The sequence below is a fragment of the Cryptotermes secundus genome, unplaced genomic scaffold (genome assembly GCF_002891405.2).
Source record: "Cryptotermes secundus unplaced genomic scaffold, Csec_1.0 scaffold142, whole genome shotgun sequence".
NCBI classification, from domain to species: Eukaryota; Metazoa; Arthropoda; class Insecta; order Blattodea; family Kalotermitidae; genus Cryptotermes; species Cryptotermes secundus.
Window position 1 is genome coordinate 18,425 of NW_019743148.1, and position 12,835 is coordinate 31,259.

Here is a 12,835-nt window from a genome sequence, read left to right on the forward strand (position 1 = left end):
ATGAAGAATAAAAAATCAGCAGGACTTGATGACATCTCGCCATATCTGCTAAAAAATGTACACCTTACATAATAAAGCAACTCTTAGAATTGGTCAATGCATCAATCAGAGAAGGCATCTTCCCTTCTAAGAAAAAACTCAGTAGTCAAACCAATCTACATAAACGGGATAAAAGAAAATGCAAATAACTATCGTCCAATTACTCTTGTACTGGCCCTTTCAAAAGTTCTGGAAACAGTAATAGCTAACCAATTAATAGTATTTTTAGAAAAACACAATATATTTAATAAATCTTAGTTTGAATTTAGGAAATATAAATCTACTAACGATGCAATTGCCACAATTATTGAAAACACAATAGAAAGTTTGAATGATAAAATAAAATGCAACTGTGTACTATTAGACTTATCAAAAGCCTTTGACTGTATTCAACATAACATTCTCATGGATAAATTATACAAATGTGGAGTCCGTGGTATACCACATACGCTAATCAAATCCTAGACATAATGATGATCTCGGAAACCCACTTCACTAGTAGAAGTTACTTCAAAATACCCAAATATTCAATCTATGACACCAAGCATCCATCTGGAGCTGCTCGCGGGGGAACTGCGATTATCATTAAAAATTCAATAAAACACCACAAAATATGCAAATACACTAAAGAATACTTACAAGCAACTAGTGTAATAGTGGACGAATGGAATGGTCCACTTAGAATCTCAGCAGTATACTTACTGCCCGCCCAGGCAAGTCATTACGAAAGACCAATTTCAACAGTTCTACACCATGCTAGGTAACCGATTTCTCGCAGGTGGAGACTACAATGCAAAAAACACCCACTGGGGCTCCAGACTAACTACGCCAAGGGGAAGAGAGCTAATGAAGGCCATAGGAACTAATAATTTAAATCACCTATCCACAGGTCAGCCCACGTATTGGCCATCAGCTGCAGATAAAACACCAGACTTTATAGACTTCTGTGTGACAAAAAGCATACACCACAACAGCATTCAAGCGGACTCTTGCTTGGACCTATCTTCAGATCATTCTCCTGTAATGATAAAGCTAACCACCAATATAATGGAATGGGCAAAACAGCCCACACTAAGTAATAAATATACCAACTGGGATAAGTTCAAACATTTAGTCGAGACAAATCTAGACCGAAAAGTACCTCTCAAAAATGGAGAAAACACTGTAGAAGCAGTAGAACACTTCAATCAAGCAATCCAACAAGCAGCCTGGAAGTCATCACCGACAATAAAGCACGACAAAGAAATCGCGCAAGACTATCCTATAATAATAAAGGAAAAAATCGCAGAAAAGAGGAAGATCAGAAGACAATGGCAAAGAAGAACACCAGAAAACAAAAGACTACTTAACAGAGCAATACTACAACTTAAAAGAGTTATTAAATAGTTACAAGAACAAAGAGATACAAGACTATCTCAAAAATTTAACACCAACCGAAGCTACTGAATATTCACTCTGGAAAGCCACAAAAAAGCTAAAACAACCACAAAAACCCAACCCGCCAATCAGAACACCACAAGGAGGGTGGGCCAGAAACAATAAAGAAAAGGCAAAAGTCTTCGCGGAGCACCTAACCCAAGTATTCCAACCCCACCCCACAGAACTCAAATCGGATGAAGAGGAAAAAATACAGCAATTCCTAGAATCACCTTATCAGCTGGAATATCCCCTTAAGCCCTTTAAAAACAACGAAATAAAAAACATCATAAGCAGTAACTTAAACCCCAAAAAAGCTCCGGGTTACGATTTGATCACAGGGAAAGTATTAAAAGAACTCCCAGAAAAGGGAATACGGTACATCACACAAATATTTAATGCAATCCTGAGTACTGGCTACTTCCCAGACCAATGGAAAGTAGCTCAAGTGATACTAATCCCAAAACCAGGTAAACCATCAGAAGACCCAAAATCGTATAGGCCCATCAGCCTATTACCTGTTCTCTCAAAAGTTTTTGAAAAACTACTTCTAGCAAGGTTGAGACCACTCCTCAACGAAAATAACCTCATTCCTGACCACCAATTTGGGTTCAGACAACAACACGCAACAATAGAACAAATCAATAGTCAGTAAGAAGATTAGACAAGGCCTAGAAGACCACAAGTACTGCTCAGCAGCCTTTCTGGACATCACACAAGCTTTCGATAAAGTCTAGCACACTGGAATACTGTACAAACTCAGGAAACTGCTCCCCCTCAACTATTTTCTTATACTCAAATCTTACCTACAAAATAGACACTTTCTGGTTAAACAGCAAGACGAGCACACAAACCTCTACACAATTCTATCCGGAGTACCCCAAGGCAGTGTCTTAGGACCCATATTATACTTGATATATACAGCTGACCTACCCACCGAACAGAACGTGCTAACAGCAACATTCGCCGATGATACTGCCATATTGGCCTCACATGAAAACCTGCAAACGGCGTCCCAGATCCTTCAAACCAACTTTGACAAAATTCAACAGTGGCTTATTAAATGGAGAATAAAACCCAATGAAGCAAAATCAGTACATGTTGCGTTCACCACCAGGAAAGAGACCTGCCCACCTGTCCATCTGAACAACCACCACCTCCCCCATGCAGAAGAAGCTAAATCTCTTGGGATGCATCTTGACAGAAGGCTGACTTGGCACAAACATGTTTACACTAAAAGGAAACAACTAGGCCTAAAACTCACCAAACTATACTGGTTAATAGGAAGAACCTCCAAGCTGACACTTGACAACAATCTACTGGTTTACAAAATCATACTGTAGCCCATCTGGATGTATGGAATCCAACTGTGGGGAACGAGCTCAAACTCAAACATTGAAATACTAGAACGCTACCAGTCAAAGGTACTTTGCATGATAACCAATGCCCCCTGGTATGTGCCCAACAATGTCATCCGGAATGACCTTGGTATGACTAGAGTCAAAGAAGAAATAAAACAACTTAGTGTTAAATATAGTAACAGACTTAACAAGCATCCAAACGCACTAGCAACAGACCTTATGAGCCAGCCTATTCAGAACAGAAGACTCAAACGCTTCATGCCAAATGATCTGCTGGGCAGATTCTAGGCATTATAGTATATAAGCTAGATTAAGGTTATAGATGTAAGTTCTACTCCTGCAAACACATCTAATCTGCATTGATTAGTATACGAAAGGTGTCTACTAATGAGTAGCCTCCTACAAGCCAATATTATTGATCCCACCGTTTGCTTATTGTAACTTTTACAGATTGCAAAAAATAGGAGAAAAAAAAAAAAGAAGAAACAGAACTCAACACGTAAAAGTAACACACACAGAAGGCAATCGTATGAAAGAATATTTGTCAAGTAGCCTCCAAGTGAGATACGCAGTCCCCCGGGGATCGGTCCTTGGCCTATTACTCTTCATCTTGTATATAAACGATATCCCACATCTAACACAAGGCAGATCAATAATGTATGCTGATGACACATCAATACTGAATGTAGGACAAGATATGAATGAGCTTCAAAACACGACTTCAAATAATATAGGAGTGATAGAGACAAATAATTTATTTATAAATCCATCTAAAACTCACTGTCAACAGTGAAAACACAGCAAGCCACGAGCAAACCCTGGACGACATCAATGACCTCCTCATCAAGACAGACAGGCGGCACAAAATCTGCTCCATACAAGAAGGACGATGGGAGTATGGACATGGACATGGTTTAAAAAATTTTAACTAGTGACAATAAAGATTCTTCAAATTAACATCTAGAAACTTTTAAAAACTTTACAATACCAGGAAGCTGCTGTGATTTTGAAATGTTCGACTTTATGCGTACTGTGCATTATAGGATATAAGTGTATGTATTTTAAATCAAAACACCTATTTTGATGGTAGTTTCCAGTTCGTAATGATGTTCCCTCTGAAGATGGTCAGTAACGGCCGAAACATGTAAGGGAGACAAGTTTTCATGTAGTAAAAACTTATATGTCACATTGGACAGAGTGGTTTGTATTTATAATCTAAAAATCATAATAAAGAACAGGGAAATATCAAACATAAAATTTCCTGGGGGTAGTAATAGATAGTACCTTGAGCTGGGAATTACATATTGAAAAAACCTGCAGTAGAATTTGCCGTAACCTGTTCATAATTGACAGGCTATCTAAAATACTCGATTTAAATGAAAGAAGAATGTTGTATTACGGTTCAATCTATCCTCATCTACCTTATGGAATAATAGTATGGCGACATAGTGCTAAGACCCTCGCCAGAAGAATTTTTGTACTCCAAAAAAGGGCAGTAAGATACATTGCAGGGCTAAAACATCTGGGATTTTGCACTGATAGCTTTAGAAATCTAAAGATACTAATAATATACTCGCTATATATACAAGAAACAATCCTATATGTAAAAAAAAAGTGTAACTGCACAGTGAATGAACAAATACATACATTCTGTACAGGCTACATGTTCCACTAATAGGGCACAAATAATAATACTACTTCTACAAGTAGTACCAGTGGATTAAAGGGAAATTCGTTTACATGGTATGAATACTATGCCACAGAAGCCCACACCAACATAACATTTATTTTCCTACAATAACAGCATGGTAGAGACAAAACTTGCCACTCTGGGTTCATTATTCACATCACTGTGCATTTGGGCAGGGAAGGGCCTGGTTCAGTTACCTGAGGTTATAACAACTTGGGTATAATATCAATGACCAAGACACTACAGGCTCATGCTGTCAGAAACATTTTGCACACATTCAACTCTTCAAAATTCCCAAGGACCTAAAACTTACAAAACTCTATACTTCACAGTGCTTAATAATGTATATTAGCTGAAAGACTTGTCCTATATCATTGTATCATGATCTACAGGATTAATAAAAGAATGAATGAATGAATGAATGGTCTTCCTGAAGACTGGCCTGGTTTACATCTGGTGAGTAACACTGGAGTTCTAGGGAACTGCACATAATCTTGGGGTTAAATTACCACTCTTCCACACACTGCCCTGGTTTCCTGTGAGATGAACATATGGTTTTGACAGTACTTTCTTTTTTTCCTTCTAAATACATAATTTACCACATTCAGTCTCCAGTCATGTACAACACAAGTGGTTATTTCGTTCTTACCTGCAGATCATGGTGCCAGCACATAAATGGAACTCACATATTCAGACCCATAATGTTATCTGGGAGGGTGTGGATTCTCCTGAACAGTAGGTGCATACCACGTACGTAGAATCAAATCCACTCCTCCCTCCTGCATCCACTGAAACGCACATTGTGCACACCATTAAAAATTTGACAGGAACATATTAAAGATGAGCAGATGGCTAGTAATAATTGGGCCATGCTCCTCACTATGCACACATTCTACTTGCCTCCAAGCTGCCTCCAATAAGCAGATTGGTCGTCTGTCCATTTCGGTGCCTATACCTACAAATTCCCTATAATCAACAAGCAGTCCCAACGTTCCAATATATTGTAATAACAAGTAACCTGTATCATATAACAGATCCCATCTTATCTCTCAATTATCTGTCACTATCATCTAGAGCTACATTCTTCACTTAAAGGAGCAGGTAATGTCAGTCTGCACCCAAGGCATTCTCTTCAGCTGAAGCATCGCCTCACTGCACATTATGACACAGCTCAGTTAGATTAACTGGCGCATCATACCACTATGTATCCAAGAGTGATTTTATGTTTCAAGATATCTCACATATCTAAGTATTTCTAATACTTATAAACCTTCACATTCCCAAAAACCTCCAAACTCCCACACTTTATACAATATCCCCACATTCAAAACTGCATGATATATAAACATTGATATTCCTTACAACTATCCTACTTCTTTAACGCAGACAACCATTCCTATCAATCAAATTTCACAACTTCCTATGATTAACCAACTTACGGAAAATAATTACACTCTCAAATAAAACAAAGTACCTTGCTCCCACACATCACTTCTTTTTCCTCCAGGCATTCTGGGCCACTTGTCTGAGCGTGTCTCATTTACATCGACTCCTAATAGGTTAGGTTGGGCGAGTTTACACCTCCACTGTTGTGGGCAACTTACACCATCGTCACACACAGTTTTTGCGGCTGTCAAGAGACGAACACGAGAAGTCTTTCTGTGGTTTTGACAATATATCTTATAGTTTGCCTTATGTGGCTTTCATCATGTAAAAGCGTAATGTACCCGTTACCAACATACTGATCGATACTGATGTGCCAGCATAAACCTACTTTCACTGAAATGTACGTACGTCTGTAATATTATTCCAAACGTGAAGCATAATAGATCACTGAAGGTCGCAGTGCAAGGGTCAGTTTTATGCCTCACCCCTCATACTATTACTCATACATACGTCTGTAACAGTATGCGCGAAAACGTGGATTATGTTCAAAACCACTGGGAGTGCCGCACCATAGCTCAAGCGGTTAGTCGCTGGCGTCGCTGGCTTCCCACTGCGGCGGCCCGGGTTCGATCCCGGGTCTGGTCAAGTGGGATTTGTGGTGGACAAAGTGGCGCTGGGGCAGGTTTTCTCCTCGTACTTCGGTCTTCCCTGCCAACCTTCATTCCACCAAATTCTCAATCATCATAATCACCTGGGGCAGGCTACAATAGGCTAAGCAGTGGCTGCCGTGCCGAGAGGACCAAGTTGGACTCCAGCACCAACTAAGCGAATTAAAAAATATAAGGCCACTGGCAAAGAATCCACTTAAAATCAAATACATTCCACCTTGATCAGCCGATTAAAACACACATTTTGCACATCACCAAACACGGACACAATTACCTCACAAGTCAAGATCAGATCACAATATCAGACCGACCAGACCATTAAAGATGCCGGACCGTTCGTGTGTTAACAGATTTTTAAAACACGATAAGTTGCAACACACTATACATCTCTCTGGCTCCACCTAGCTAGCACGTAGCTGCTTGCAGCTGCGTTATAAGGCTCTGGAATGTCTGCTGACCAATCAGTTACTAGACCTCGCTGTAACTCTAGGCCCCTGCAAAGGAAAATAAATGCCTTTATTTCTTCAAGCTTTACGTAGCAAGCTGTCAGTCAGTAGTTCAATATGGATCAAAGACCAAAGCGGTTGACACCCAAGCGATTTCTTGGAGAACAAGAAATATCTGACTTCTTCTCTGATGAGCTATCTGACGTCCCTTGTGAGTCTGCTAGTGATAGCGACTCACAATCTGATAGTGAGTGTGGCAGGGGCAAACAAAAAATTGTGACCACAGACGGTGAAAGTGAAAGTGACCGTAGCTCCGACGAATGTGTGGGTAGCAACATTGCGGGGACAGCCACATGGGGAAAGTAGACAAAACGCCTGCTTTGGGACAGTTTACTGGAAATCAAGGGGTAAAGCAAATTTCATCGGACCCAACGCAAGTGTCTGAAGTAGCAGAACTGTTTTTTGGAGATAGTTTCTTTGACATGCTATGTCAGGAAACTAACAGATACTATCTCCAACACCGTGAATATTATGATAGAAGTTATAAGGCGTTGAAGTGGGTGGATGTCACTTCAGCAGAAATGAGAAAATATTTTGCAATTATCTTTCTAATGGGCCATACAAGGAGGGATAATCTGAAAGAGTATTGGTCATCAGATCCATTTTTAGAAATTCCAATTTTTGGCAAACTAATGAGCCGTAAGAGATTTGAGCAAATTTTGTGGTGTTTGCATTTCAATGATAATGAACTGCAACCACAATCAACAAGCAGGCTTTTCAAAATTCAGCCCTTATTGAACTTTTTCGTTCAGAAATTTCAGATAGTTTATAAGCCAAACCAACAACTGTCTTTGGACGAATCTGTGATTCCTTGGAGGGGAAGGCTTCGTATGCGAACATATAATCCTGGGAAACTTACAAAGTATGGCCTACTTGTTCGTGTAGTTACTGAAAGCACTTCAGGCTATATTGGAAATTTAGAAATTTATTCTGGTGAAGGAAAGAAATTACAAGAAACTATTCTTTCCGTTTTGGAACCCTATCTTGATCAAAATTACCATGTCTATCAAGACAATTATTATAACAGTGTGACAACTGCAGAACACCTATTTTTGAGAAAAGTACATGTTTGTGGAACAATTAGGGTGAACAGAGGCCTTCCTCCAGATCTGAAAGAGGAATGTAAATCCCTGAAACATGGTGAAACCACATTCAGGAGGAAGGGGGATATTCTTCTTCAGTCCTGGAGGGATACTCGTGTTGTGAATATGATTTCCACAATTCACAATTCGAGCATGGTTGATGTTCAAAGGAGACATGGACAGGTAAAGAAGCCTGTTTGTATTACCGAGTATAATGTGTTCATGAAGGGAGTTGATAAGAGCCGATCTGTACTTGGCCTATTATTCTCTTCCTCGGAAAACAGTAAAGTGGACAAAGAAAGTTGCCTTGTGGCTTATAAATTGTGCCATTTTCAATTCATTTTTGGTTTTCAAAAATCTAAACCCTCATTCAAAATTGAAATACAAGGCATTACTGCTGAATGTGGCAAAAGCCTGGGCTACAGACCACACAGTGGCAGCAGAACTGGTGGCAGACACAGTCTTAGTACAACTGGGGCCGTCTACTCCCACCCCATGCAGGCTTCATTTTGACCCCTCCGGGTGACTCTTGGGTGATATGTGGAAACACACCCTCGCGAAAATTGTGAAGAGTGAACATTTCAAGGGGAAGCAGCCTTCTAGGCAATGCCGTGTTTGTGCAATTCACAAGAAAAGGAGTAGGACTGCCTACATTGGCAAGTTTTGTGTAATGCCACTTCACAGAGGGGAATGTTTCAAGAAATATCACACCCTCAAGCACTTCTAGAAGCACTGGTAAGTGTTCTCAAAAAATTTTAGTTCATAAAATTAATTAGGAGATTTTATATTAATTTTTAAAGTGAACAGTGCACAAGTTAGGGTAGTAGGTATAAAAATGCCGGTCCACAGGGTGATTTAAATATTTAAATTGCCGGTCCGCAAAGTGTTAAAGACATACCAAATTTAAGCCCTCATACAACTCAGCCTCTAGTTCAAATAAGAAAATGCACTCAGTGAGAAACAAAACACATGCAGTTATCCAGATAAGTTACTGACAAATATGTGGGGTAGGGTCCATAGCCTGTCTGGATATGGTGGTAAAGAGAAAAATTACTGTCCCTCTTGGGAATCAAACTCCAGACATCCATCCTAGTCAGCCGCTCTACTGCCTGAGCCATCTTGGCTCATAAGGAAAAGGGGGAATTTTTTATTAATAATATTCCACATCTCAAACAGGTTCACCTTTTAGTCTGACTGGTATAAATCCACTGTCCGTGTCTATGAACAGCGCTTCTCCTGCAACACCACCAAAGGATCTTGGAATCTGAACATCCACACATACTTCGAGGCTGCAGATAAAAAGCAGACTGAAACTTACATGTACAATGGCAACAAGTAAATACACGAAAAAGTAAATTATATAATTTTCCACATGAGAAAATTACACTTAACACTTCGTGGACCGGTGATTTAAATCACCCTGGGGACCAGCGGTTTTAAACCTACTACCCTAACTTGTGCACTGTTGACTTTAAAAATTAATATAAAATCTCCTAATTAATTTTATGAACTAAAATTTTTGGAGAAGACTTAGTGCTTCAGAGTGTGATATTTTTGGAAACATTCCCCTCTGGATCAGTGGACCAATAGTCTTTCAAATTATCCCTCTTTGTAAACCCCATTAGAATGATTATTGCCAAAAAATTTTTCATTTCTGCTGAAGTGACATCCACCCACTTCAACGCCTTATAGGTACTGTCGTACACCTCACGGTGTTGGAGATAGTATCTGTTGGTCTCCTGACACAACATGTCAAAGAAACTATCTCCAAAAAACAGTTCAGCTACTTCAGACACTTGTGTAGGGTCTGATGGCATTTGTCTCACCCCTGGATCACCAGTAAACTTTCCCAAAGTGGGTGTTTTGTTCATTTTACCCCATGTGGCTGTTCCCGCAATGCTAGCACTCGCACTTTCATCGGAGCTCTCACTGTCACTTTCACTTTCTCTTCTGGTCACAATATTTTGGGGGCTCCTGTCACTGCCACTGACACTGCCCTCACTATCAGAAGACGAAGCAGTAGGCAAGTCAGATAACTCATCAGAGATCAAATCTCAGATTTCTTCTTCTCCGAGAGCTCATGTGGCCTTCTACTGCTTTCGTCTCTGAGCCATGTTGACACTGAGAATATCTTGCCTCACACATAGAAGCTTCGACTTGAACAAAGGGACTTTTCTTTAGAGTGAGAGGGGAATAGAGAGTGATCACGTTGCTGACTCGGAAAACAAACATTCCGAAGGTCAGTTACGCAGTACTTTTACAGACACGTGGCCACCAAAGTGAGGAATAGTGTGTTGCAACATAACGTGTCCTAAAAGCCTAAATCTAGGCAACTGGTCTGCCACGTTTAAAACCCAAACGCCTAAGCCTAAGTGTCCGGTCCGCGAAGTGTTAAGGACAGCTGGAACAGGAATGTTGGTCTATTAAGAAAAATGAATATATTATTCAGTCATATGCCCATTGCTAGGCAATGGCTCGGTAAACACATTCCCAAGGCATACACTCTCAACAATAGAACATTCACTGCTGGGTAACGGACCAATAAACATGCATTCTTGACAACAGAAACGGTGTTTTCTGTAGGGTCCATACCAAGGGGCTATCTTGATGACAGTTGATGCTACAGGCTGTTGGTTTCAGATGAGTTGAGAGTTCAGCTGTGGAGTGTTAACCAGCAGATAATGGAAGCGAAAGAATCTCTATTGCTAACATTTGTTACCAGAAAATGTCTAGTGTAGACACGGCAGAGGAATAACCATTGTGGAAAGCTGTTACCAAGTAAAGACTAGTGGAAATAGAGTCAGAAAACTTAGTGTCGAGTGATTTGTAGTGTGGAAATGAGCAATAGTGCAACAGTTATTTGTAGTGTTAACAACCTGTACGTGATCAATAAATCTATAAACCAATCCAAAACCCCTCTACAGTCACTGATACATGTGACAATATCATTACAGGGGACCTCACACAATAATATTACATACAAGAAGTGCCTCTGGATAAAATCACTTTCACATTGAGATCAATGTAATTTTGAATAAATGAAACTAAAACATGCAAAATTAGTAGTGTCTCTTATGTGTGGTGAATAATTTCATGCACATTTGATTAAAGTTACTTGTCAATATGCATCACATTTCAAATGTTATTGATACAGTGTGCAAATGGCAATTATTTACCTAATAATTTACCAAGAAACACAAAGTCATTCTATTTCTTCACTTGTAGCACATAACATATCTCTATAATTCAGTATTGTTCGAACTATGTTTCTCACAGCAGTGACTATGAAGATATCAAATATGACAACAGACTATATGGTGTCACGCCCCTCTTCACATTCTCAGTTGTTCAGAACTGTCATCATTCAGAGAGATTCTAAAAAAAAGATCTATACATTCAGAACGCACCTTATTTGAGTCTTTCCTGAACCAGGTGCCCCACACAACTCAGTGATTTCTCCGACCACAATCCCTCCATCCAACACATCATCCACAGCTTTGCTAAATGTCACAATATGTGGAGATGTACATTCTGCCTGTGGAAACAAATTCTTTACTCAGAAATTTTCATTTTCATGCCAACTGAACTAACTACACTGAACAGACTCCTTCTCAAGACAATGCAAGATGTTAGCTGGTGAAGCCACATTTCAAAATATCCATTGGTCCAGTAGTTTGTATGTGATAGCCGGCCACTGGAGCCTATCCTGCAGCACTATATACTTATAATTTATTTAACAACAATATCAGTAGCACAGACTAGACAACGTTAAATGATACAATGAACTGAAAATTATTTGGAATGAAGCAATCGTGGCCTAATTTGTAGTATTAACTACAAGAAAACTATGTCGCAATTCTCCAGATTCATATTTGAACCAGTGACCTCCCTCCTCAACACACAGCAGGAATGTTAGCTGCTCATCTGCAACATTCATTGTATAGTGTTGATAAAATAATACTTTACGTACCACCAATTATTCAATGAAAGCAGATCAGATTTCATGTATATCTATCTTCTGCAATTTCTAATATGAATATTTCATAATTTAGCATTATAGTCTCATTTCTGGCAGAAGTGACACCAATGTGCAAATCTGCTATTATACACTGGCACTACCATCTTATGATGATTACTGCTACATTTTTCTTTTGAAGGGTGGAGATTAAATCTAGCCTTCACCATCCTGTCTGACATGATGCTTAAGGAAAAAATTAATATTCTATTCTGTATCTATCACAGGCTGCTTTTCCATAAAGATGGGGAAGGACCAAGTTACACAGTTGCACCTCTGATTTGAATAAAACACTGCTGAAATGAAGGAAACAGAATAAAATGGAATAAAGCAGAAACCACTCACAAATGAAAAGAACAGAATCAGTATGAATTGAATTGAAGTGAATTGAATTTATTTACATTCTATAAATCCTAAGCAGGTTAGTACCTTTGGCTACAGAACAAGTCAAAAGGTTACATACATAAGTACAGGCAATTTTAGCTTAAAAATTAATATAACTTAATTTTACATCATTCTCTATTTACATTGAAGTATTCATCTAAAGAGTAGAAGGAATGAGCATGTAGATAATTCTTTAACTCTGATTTAAACTTTTTAGTATCATTGCCCAAGTTTTTAATACTTTGTGGCAGATTGTTGAACACTTTTATGCCAGTAAAGTAGACTCCT

The 12,835-nt window shown here is 39.2% G+C and overlaps 1 protein-coding gene across 3 annotated transcripts in view; it reads right to left on the reverse strand.

Moving 5' to 3' along the window:
• LOC111873765 (DNA repair protein RAD51 homolog 3) overlaps window positions 1-12,835 on the reverse strand; it is a 32,567-nt gene that overhangs the window by 16,741 nt on the left and 2,991 nt on the right. The window contains exons 3-7 of one of the 3 annotated variants that reach the window (XM_033755202.1): window positions 11,556-11,683; window positions 9,331-9,455; window positions 6,835-7,054; window positions 5,156-5,294; window positions 321-612 (exon numbers count right to left, since the gene is read on the reverse strand). In XM_033755202.1, the coding sequence (XP_033611093.1) occupies window positions 7,047-7,054; window positions 9,331-9,455; window positions 11,556-11,683 (261 nt within the window). In that variant the 3' untranslated portion in view covers window positions 321-612; window positions 5,156-5,294; window positions 6,835-7,046. Of the gene's footprint in view, window positions 1-320; window positions 613-5,155; window positions 5,295-6,834; window positions 7,055-9,330; window positions 9,456-11,555; window positions 11,684-12,835 lie in introns of those variants that run through there. The other 2 variants (XM_023868711.2, XM_033755203.1) reach the window with 2 other exon arrangements.